The following is a 10878-nucleotide window of genomic DNA, read 5'->3' on the forward strand; positions in this document are numbered from 1 at the left end:
TTATAAAATCAGACATTTTAAATCACATCAATTATTGGCCTGATTGGTTTCTCTGAGACGTGATCTGAAATCTGAATCTGTTGCACTGGTGTTTGATGGCCCTTTTGATGAGAAAAGGGAATGTTTTTCATTGTTGTAAATAATCGCTTGCAGTGGAACATTTTTGTGCTCATAGGATTTATTCTCAAATCCTGTTATGTTCTTTACATTTAGTCTATGAAAATAAAAACTGAATTTCTGGATCAATAATCTGTCTGAGCTACACCTCAACAACACAACGCCTCAATCTACTGTATATAAAACTGTTTATGTGTTTGCAGGATTACAAGAATTCTGTTTCATTGCAGTGTGCAATAATGTTTCATTTACTGATTAGAAAAACTTTACTGAGTGAGTAAACTGAGTGTTACGTTCAGCAGACATACAGTATAAAGTGGACTGTACTGTGACAAACTGAAGGTATAAGAACTGAAGATCTGTTTCAATCAGCAGTTCACATTTCAAAGATTGAAACACTTGGGCCATTTTTTTTTTTATCAGAAAGTTAAAATGCTTGCCTTTTACAGCCAGCTGGAAATAAGGTGTAGGTGAGAACGGGGAAAGTTGACACCCTTTCCTGGTTTTTGACCAATGAACAATATTTTAACAAATCCTGTAAATCTTGGTTCATTTTTCTACATTTTTCTACATATTTAATACATTTTAATAGTAAAAGTTGTACACATTAATGTAGATTAATATAAGCTGACAATGAATATAGTCTATGTTTATAAATTAGCATGAACCAGAATTAACGCATGCTATAAAAATATTTCATTCTGTTAGCGATTTTTTACATTACAGGGAGAGTTCACCCAAAAAATTAAAATTCTGTCATCGTTTACTCAGCCTGGATAATATTGGTAACCAAACAGTTGATAGACCCCATCCATAGTATAAGTCAATGGCGTCCATCAACTGTTTGGTTACCCATATTCTTCAAAATATCTTCTTTTGCGTTGCCTTGGCTTTTGGCTTGCTTAGTTGGGGACATTTAATATTCAACAATATTATTGATCAGCCTTACTTAAGGTGCATGTGATGCAATTTTCTTCCAGAAACAAACTTTGTTGTATTATTATCATGTTATCACTGTGAAGCTGCTTTGATACAATCTGTATTGTAAAAAGTGATTTATAAATAAAGGTGACTTGACTTCAGCAGAAGAAAGAAATTCATACAGGTTTGGAACAACTTGAGGGTGAGCAAATGATGACAGAATTTTCATTTTGGGGTAAACTATCCATAAAATGTTCTTCAATGGCTGTATTTCTGCAGTCCTGTCGTAACTCTCCTGTACAGCAGATGGCAGCGGATCACTCGACTAGTCTAGACGTAGACGAAGAAATGTTTGTGTACATGTGATATAAAACAACTTAAAAATATAGAAACCTCATTAATTTATTTGCTCATTAATTCGGCGCTACAACATCATTATCATGGATCGCGTATGATTTTATCTCTATTAAATTATTGTAAAAGTAAACGACCGGTCACTTTGTTCATAACTAGTGCTTGTCAGATTCGACTGAAGAATGTTTAAGACGCTGTCATATGCAGTTTTAGACTTTGAACCTAAAACGCATCCAATAAACTCCTCTAAGAGCTTGAAATAAGCAAAAACAAAAAAGGGAAGATTTGACATTCAGAAGGTCTCATAATACCTGTACCAAACTTTCACAATGCCAGCCATGAAGAAGAACAGCAGTGTGAAAAGGTAAGACTTGAACTGACATCTCTGTATATCTTGTATCATAAGAGAATACGAGAAATACGGGTGTTTTTGTTATGATATTTTGAGCCCTACATGTAACTAGTTGACTTGAGGTGTGTGGATGTGTTTTTTCCCCAAGACCAAAGCTGGACTGGAGGTTTCTGCAAAGGTTCTGCTGCATTCTGAAGATCCTCTTCCCATCCTGGTCCAACCTGAGTGTCCGGATGTTCATGACGCTTCTTGGAGTCACGCTTTCAGGTAATAAACATTTAACATCTGGACTGGCTTTTTTTTTTTTTTTTTGGTCTTCTCTCTGTGTTTTTTCAATGTATTTTTCTTTTCTTTTAGTCCAACTTGTGATTTATCAAGTGGGTCTCATTCCGAGTCAGTTCTACGAGGTTCTGTCTGAGAAGAGCTATGGGAAGTTCAAAGATCTGGTGGTGTTTGCGGTTCTGCTCATCCTGATTAATTCAACCGTGAGTTTGGTATTGTATGTACAGTAGTTTTCTGCAAGTCACTTCAGGAAACAGCATCTGCTAACTAGTTGTAACCCTTGTATTATGTTAAAAATCTGTGTATGATTTTAATATTAGAGTATAGTACAGGTCAAAAGTTTGGAAACATTACATGTTTTTGAAAGAAGTTTCTTCTGCTCATCAAGCCTGCATTTGATCAAAAATACAGAAAGAAAAATGTAATATTGTGATATATTATTACAATTTAAAATAATTGGTTCTCAGTTTATTATACTTTAAATTATCATTTGTTTCTGTGATGCAAAGCTGAATTTTCAGGATCATTACATCACATGATCCTTTAGAAATCATTCTAATATGATGATTCATTATCAAAGTTGAAAACAGTTCTGCTGCTTAATATTTGTTAATAACCTGTGATACTTTGATGAATAAAAAGTAAAAAAAAATAAAAATAAAAAAAAGAAGCAAATTTTTTAAAAATAGAAATCTTTTGTAACAACAATATACACTACTGGTCAGTAATTTGGGGTCAGTAATTTTTTTTCTTTCTTTTTTTGAAATAAATCAATACTTTTAATCAGCAAGGATGTGTTAAATTGATAAAAAGTGATAGTAAAGAAGATTTATATTATTAGAAAATATTTTTTTATTTTGAATAAATGCAGTTCTTTTTAACCTTTTATTCATCAAATATATTAGGCAGCAGAACTGTTTCCAACACTCATAATAAATCAGAATATTAGAATGATTTCTAAAGGATCATGTGATAGACTGGATGTCACATGTGACACTGAAGACTGGAGTAATGATGCTGAAAATTCAGCTTTGCATCACAGGAATAAATTATTTTTTAAAGTATATTCAAATAGAAAACTATTATTTTAAGTTGTAATAATATTTCACAATATTACTGTTTTTTTTCTGTATTTTTGATCAAATAAACGCAGCCTTGATAAGCATTAGAGACTTCTTTCAAAAATATAAAAAAGTTTCCAAACTTTTGACCTGTACTGTATGTCACTAGCAATGCCATGATCGTGGTTTCTATTCCCAACAAACTGAACATGGGTGAACTGATAATAATGTACACCTTCAATGCAGTGTACATTTTTTCGGATTAAAGCTTCTGCCAAATGTCACAATATTTTTTCCATATCATACAATAACAATATTTATCACTATATTCATTTACCAGTAAATGGAGAAAAAAATAAAGAAAAAAATAAGAAAAAAATACTTGTTATTAACCAGTATTTCTGATTGGAGAGTTTAATTGGCTAAACCATAAACTCAAATATGGGTTAAATTGAGCAGCAACATAACTGATGGGCTAAAGAGGTTGTACTGCACTTGTGATATGTATACTGTATATTGCTTTAGATAGAATTGTCAGCTAAATATCCAATCAAGTGATCATAATAAATCACTAATCAATAATATATCTGTTCCTCAGCTGAAGAGTCTAGACCAGTACATCTCCAGTCTGCTGTATGTCAGCTGGAGAAAGTCTTTAACTGAAGAAATCCATAACACGTACTTCAAGGGACGCGTTTACTACACCCTCAACATACTGGGCAAAGACATCGACAACCCGTAATGTATTCACACAACATTTGTTTATGTGGTTACACTTCAGCACTTAAAGGGATAACTAACCCTTTAAGAAGACTTAAAGTCGGTATGAAATCAAATTTGACAAATCTTCTTTTTATATGTAATATTGTAGTGTTTATTATAAATGATTTATCTGTGCACTTCATTATTTTTTTTAAATTCATGTACCCTTATAATCTTTAATCAAAAACATTACCCTTCCCTCCCCCCTCGAAACGACCTCTCTTCTCTTTTGGTCACGTGCCATGGCGAAAGGGTGCGGCCAGAGCCGATGAGGGTGCGGCTATCGGTGTCTGTCTCGTTTCTGCTCTCGAGGGTGAACTTGACTCATCTTGGTTCGCGGGAGGCTCATATAAATATGAGCTGATTCCTGCCTGAAAATTTAGCTGCTCGTCCTCGTCGCCGGGCTCCTCAATACAAAATCCTTCATGGGAGGGTAATGGTGGGGAGTCCGGTGGAGAGAAATCCTCCACAACTGAATGTAAACTGGCATTCAAATCTGCCTCCATTTTGTTTGCAACGCCCAACCTCCAACGATCCAATCAATTCCCGAAGAACAAAATCAAGCCCCGCCCTACATTTTTTTCTAATTTCAGAAGCCGTTTCACTCGGATATACGTCACAACAAGGAAAAAATGACAATCTCAACTTCCGTTTCATGCCGTTTAAATCTAATGTGTTAATGGTTTATTTTGTGTTTGTGTCATGTTAAGAGACCAGCGCATCAGTCAGGATGTAGAGAGGTTATGTAAGCAGATGAGCACTATGGCGAGTCGACTTCTCATCTCTCCGTTCACTGTGATCTACTACAGCTATCAGTGCTTCAACAGGTCAGAGAGATGCTTTTGTGTTTGTGTTCTGTATAATATATGATGTGATCGTATTTGCCAGTATTCATTATCATCAGTGGCCATTAATGGCATTAAAATATTCTGGACACTTTAGTATAATACATTCATTAAAAAAGTATTTTTGAATGCATTAATTATGCTTTAGTTTGTAATAATGAATTGTATGATCTCATGAATAATTGTAACTACAGTTATAATACATTCTAATACTTATCTATTCATTGTTCCTCATTTAGAAAGTATAATGCATTTAATCACATGACAAACAACACATTTCAGATGTATGCATTTTAAATTTGGTTACAGTTATTTATGAAAAGATATAATGCATTAATATCGTACATTATCAATACCTGTATAATGCGTTATACATAAAGGCTTTAAGCAAAGTGCTACTAAATACTCTTTTATCTTTTCATCCCTCTAGTTTTGCACTGAAAGATTTGATAGGATAACTTTTTCTTACCTTTTTGGTGCTGTAGTGCGGGCTGGATTGGATTTGTTAGCATCTTCGGCTACTTTGTGGCTGGAACCATCGTCAACAAGATCTTGATAGGACCCATCGTGTCCATGCTGGTTGAGCAAGAAAAGCTGGAGGGAGATTTTAGGTAGACCTATACAAAACAAGAGAAATATAATGACATTCAGAGATGCTAAAGAAGACAGCACATACTGTATTATTAGTTGCCATTGTTATCTGATCTTTTTCTTTGAATGAATGCAGCAGTATTTCAGCAGTTCTGTTTTGCTGGTCTCTTTCCAGGTTTAAACACATGCAAATAAGAGTGAACGCGGAATCTGCCGCCTTCTTCAGGTTAGTGTGCACTTTCAGTGTTTCTGCCTGCATTGATCACTATATTTCTCTCACATACTATCAGATCACAGAGCAGGAGAGCATTTGTTGTGTTTTTGATCAGGGCAGGGAAGGTGGAACACATTCGGACCGACCGAAGGCTGCAGATGCTCTTATCCACTCAGAGAAGCCTGATGAACAAAGAGCTCTGGCTTTACAGTAAGACAGCATTCAGAAGATTGTGCAGTATATATAAAATGTGCAATATTCCTCACTATTGTTGCTGAAAATAAGAAAAATCTAATTTCATGCATTGAACTCTGAACCGTCTTCAGCCAAAAAGTGTAATTTTGCAGGCATTAAGTCGCCTTATCAACCTATTTTTAAAATAATGCAGGCTTTCTGTTTCTGTTCTCTACAAATGCTTATTGTTTTGCTTCTTTAAAGTTGGGGTAAACACCTTTGACTATCTGGGCAGTATCCTCAGCTATATAGTCATCGCGATCCCCATCTTTGCTGGACAGTATGACGGTCTGACACCTGGAGAACTGAGTGCTCTTGTCAGCAAGGTGAGTTCCTTAAAACTGTATTTAATGTGGCTGAAAATGAAAGGTACAGTAGAGCAGGCAATTTTCAGAGAGGCTAGCAATAGCGAGCTAGCTTTGAAAGCATAAGATCCCACCCTCCCTTCAGAGCGTCTCCAAAGCCACGCCTCCTTCAAAACACATGACCAGATGAAACACATAACATTACAATATTATGAACATAAACAACTTAAAGGTCCCATTTTGTCAAAACGGAAATTTCCTGGCTTTTTTCATGATAGCAGAGGTCTAAGGGCTATGAAACTACCATATAAGTTTCAAAACAGTCAATCCACAGACAAATGCACACAGCCTGCATAAAGTAGCTGTGCCTTTTCACGAGCCGTGGTGACTTCCGTATAAATGTGATGTCAGTCACCGCCTTCAGTCACCACCCCAACCAATGGTGGGTCACTCAGAAAACAAGCAGCCAATCAGAAGAGAGGCTCATGAATATTAAGTAGACAGGTCAAAATCGACCTGTTCTTGGCAGAGCTCCTGAGAAAGGAGCTGTAAAAATATATTGAGATGGTTTTTGGTACTTATACTGCAAATATATATTCTTAAGGACATCAAAACCTAAAATAAAACTTCAGAAAGGTGTACAATATTGGACCTTTAAAGAGGTCTGACCTGTACCTCTTGACTGCTGCAGGTTGATTTCAGCGTTGATAGTGTTGCCATTAAAACGCATTAATTCGAGTCACAAACCGAGTATAATGTCACGGGTTTCCATCTCTTCCAAATTACAGTAGTTATGGTGTGAATGCAGGATAAGCTTGTTGTTTTGGTTCAGGAGGAACTGTAAAAGGTGGCTGCGGGAAAAAACGCAAGGTCTCGAGACGTGTTTTTTAAAAGTTGAACTACTTTTAACTTGAGCGCCACATTTTTAGAATGCCGTGTCATGCGCGAGACGCAGCAAAAGACGTGAGTGCAACAGTCGTACATGTCCGTCTAGCGCGTGTTTACATTGAAAAATAATGGAAAAGTAGCGCAGTGGAATCGAAAAACGTGTGAACGGCCCCTTACTCTGCATAGCATGAAACAAGCTGATGACGTGTGATGTTTGCGTGAGCAAGGGATGAAAATACATACATTGACATGCAGGTCCAAATGCAATGATTGGACGAACATTTTATGGTCCTGCGCCTTCAACAGACGATATATATATATAAATACATCTAGACCACTTAACTTAGTGATTGCTATCAGAATGTGAAGAGACTTTCAACCAGCATAACAAAAAATGTTTCTGTAACTAATCGCCTACCGTGCCTTTAAGACAAAAACAAGCGCTTCTACTGTGAGTGAATCTCGGCTGTCCACAATGTTAACCACGTCACGTGTCTCTTTCAGAATGCTTTCGTCTGTATCTATCTGATAAACTGCTTCACCCAGCTCATAGATCTCTCAACCACAGTGTCTGATGTCGCTGGATACACACACAGGTGAGATGCACTGAGACTGCATAAAAGCAAATTTTTTTGTGCATCAGTGTTATGACTGCTTATTGGTTATTGGTTAGCTAAAAAATAGTCTGCTTTATCTTTCTGTTGGTTCCAGAATTGGAGAATTGCAGGAAGCGATGGCAGACATTGCCAAGAAACAGTGTGACTATGAGTGGTATGATCCGCTGCCAAAGGATGAATCTTACAGGTAATTGAATGATTGAAATTGAAACGGGTAAATTGAACTAATTGAAAGTTGTTTAGATTTGTTCACATCATTTCAAGACTCGAAACCGAGATCTAACGCAGATCTAAAAAGAGTTCCTGGTAGTCCAGAATGAGCAGTGTTATTTTAGTATCAATGATATACTATTACAGTTTTTAATATTTTGATTCTATTTTTAGATTTTTTTCATTGTAAATTAAAATTTTTTATGGTTTTAGTTAACAATAATAATTTTGCACAGTAAATGCTATATCTTTGTGTATCAATGCGTTAATCCATGCTAATTCATTCTAGCAATGTGTTAATTCATGTTAGCAATGTGTTAAAACATGCTAATTCATGTTTGCAATGTGTTAAAACATGTTAGTAACTTGCTAATTAATGTTAGCAATGTATTAAAACGTGTAAGCAATGTGTTATTTCATGCTGGCAATGTATTTAAATCTGCTACAAACATGCTAGCAAAAAAAGTTTGTTCCAATGAACTTTACTTTCTAGCTATCATTGTTGCAATCTTGTTAACAATCATAATAATTCTCTATCAGTGATCGGGAGCTTCACAGTGTCCCAGCAGACACAGCGTTTGTGCTGGATCGTCTCTCCTATAAATCACCCAGATCAGAGGAGCTGCTGGTGAAGGATCTGACCCTAAAGATCAGTCAAGGAATGCACCTGCTCGTGGTGGGAAACACGGGAACAGGGAAGACCTCCCTACTGAGGGTCCTCAACGGCCTGTGGGAACCATGCAGTGGTACACGACAGAGATGACAGGAGATAAAATGATCAGATGCAGATGAACAAATCTGCATCGTTGAATCATACTGCTTTCCTGTTTCTCAGGTTCTGTGGAGATGACCACATGTTTCGGACCGAGGGGTGTGCTCTTCCTGCCACAGAAAGCATATCTTACTGATGGCACTCTTAGAGAACAGGTGAGAGAAAAAAAAAAAAAAAAACTTATATGCAATTATGCAGAAATCTACATATCATTTTGTTAGTAAAAACAATTATTGAGAACAAAAATGTGCTTATGTCATTTTGATAGTGACACTAATTTGCTGGCTTTCTCTTGTAGGTTATCTATCCATTAAGTGATATATATCCTTCCTCAGGTACAGATGAACCTAATTAAAAAAAACTAATGATATGCATTAATTAAATAATATAGCTCAAATAAATGCATGTAATGTACTTTGTGTATGAAATGTGTTATATAAATAAACTTGCCTTATATAAGCAAATGCAAACTTATCAAGATCTTGAAGACGTTCGTGAGCCAATTAAACTACACACTTCTGGTGTTGTAAATGTAGATTATGATGACATTTCACACTTTCAACCAATATAAATTCTTCTTCTAGGGTCTATAGATGATGAAAGAATATTAAAATACATGGAACTTGTTGGTTTGGTAAGACTGATCTTCCTCTTTATAATTTATTTTAAAAGTCTTTTAAAGCTGTTTTGTAAGTTTGTTTTTTGTATGTCAGTCGAATCTTCTGACCAGAATCGGAGGATTGGATACACAAGTGAATTGGAACTGGTGAGAAATGAGTATTAATATCTGGATATGAAAAATGTGGGTGTTTTAAGAACATAAAAATGGGATTCCCTCTGTTTTTTTTACAGGTATGATGTTTTATCACCAGGAGAAATGCAGAGGCTTTGCTTTGCTAGACTGTTTTACTTGCAGCCCAAATATGCAGGTCAGTTCCTGCATAGTCTCGTTAGATTTCCTGTAGTTTTAATAGCTATAATCAGTCAGATTAGTCTCATTCATGTGGCCTGTGTCGTGAGTAAAACATGCAGTTTGATTTAGTACTGGATGAGGCCACGAGCGCTCTGACGGAGGAGGCCGAGGGTCAGCTCTATAAGGCCTGTAAGCAGCTGGGAATGACCCTCATCAGTCTGGGCCACCGAAGCACTCTGGAAAAGGTGACAATATGTGACCCCTTCACATTCACCAACACAACACCACAAACATTACTGTGAACTTTTGTATGGCCTCTTGATAGATTTTTTTAATGTGTGCTCTTTAAACAGCATCATGATGTCATGCTGCGACTGTGTGGAGGTGGCCAATGGGAACTCACCAAACTCAGAGAGGCGTGAACCTTCAGACTTACACTATAATGAAGAAGATATTGGTCTGGTTTATGGTTGGGGGTGCATCCATCCTTGAGACATGTTGTAATGTTTACTTGACAGCATACTGCGAAGTTTTTGATACACTGATACTGGTTAGATACTGATAGATAGAGACAAAGTTTTTTGTTATTGATGATGTTGTTATGCAAGTATTTGCTGCTTCATTCAACCTTTATTGGTTGTTTCTTGCCAAACGGATTTGCAAAAAAAAAAGGGATTGCTGTAATAAAGAACATTTAAGAGTATTTCAAAAAATAATTTGAGAAAAAGTGCTTATAGGATGCATTTCAAATATATATTTTATAAATATTAAATATTTTATAAACATGACTGATATTAAACTATTAATGGCCACACGAATGTCTAAATGTTGATTTTGGTCATATGTGTTTTTAATGTACTTTTAGTGTTTGCTACAAAAAAGTGCAATTTCTCTGCCTGACCAATAGAGGGCCAACATTTTCCAGCCACAGAGCTGAATAACAATTCAGATCCATTAATAATGCATGAGTTTATTAATCTCATAAGTTAAAATATTAACTAGCTCTCTGTTCCTAATACATACTGCATTAATTCATTTGGGCAGTGAATACTTAAAAAAAAAAAAAACTCAAATGCATTATTATATATTTGAATATTGATACAAAAGTATTTAGCACATCTATCCGCAAAGACATGCACATTTGGAGGAAGTACAGGAGATGGTGAAGAAATTTACCACTCCACATGCCCACTATATCTTGTTGCTAAAACACTATATATTTGGCTCAGAGTTAAAATTATCAAACTTTCTCACTTTATATGTTTAGAAACAACTTAATCTGTTCTTATGTATTTATAGTATTCTGTGTGTGTGTGTGTGTATATATATATATATATATATATATATATATATATATATATATATATATATGGCATACTTTACATCCCCTGGCCACAGTGAACTGTATTTATCTTAAGGGACTTGCAGCAAGATGGAATA

General features: G+C 35.7%; 1 protein-coding gene across 1 annotated transcript; it reads left to right on the forward strand.

Annotated features, from left to right (window-relative positions):
- The first annotated feature begins 1343 nt into the window (after positions 1 to 1343).
- On the forward strand, positions 1344 to 10252 carry abcd4 (ATP-binding cassette, sub-family D (ALD), member 4). Its single transcript, XM_084102291.1, has 19 exons — positions 1344 to 1756; positions 1893 to 2011; positions 2102 to 2229; positions 3686 to 3825; positions 4560 to 4676; positions 5180 to 5305; positions 5461 to 5511; positions 5615 to 5709; positions 5938 to 6059; positions 7431 to 7522; positions 7638 to 7730; positions 8294 to 8499; positions 8589 to 8680; positions 8824 to 8860; positions 9110 to 9159; positions 9239 to 9291; positions 9378 to 9454; positions 9568 to 9683; positions 9792 to 10252. The coding sequence occupies exons 1-19, from the start codon at positions 1722 to 1724 to the stop codon at positions 9858 to 9860; spliced, it is 1818 nt and encodes a 605-aa protein (XP_083958417.1). The 5' UTR covers positions 1344 to 1721; the 3' UTR covers positions 9861 to 10252.
- The last annotated feature ends 626 nt before the right edge of the window (positions 10253 to 10878 follow it).

Source organism: Abramis brama, assembly GCF_963993115.1.
Source record: "Abramis brama genome assembly, chromosome: 24".
Taxonomy (NCBI): domain Eukaryota; kingdom Metazoa; phylum Chordata; class Actinopteri; order Cypriniformes; family Leuciscidae; genus Abramis; species Abramis brama.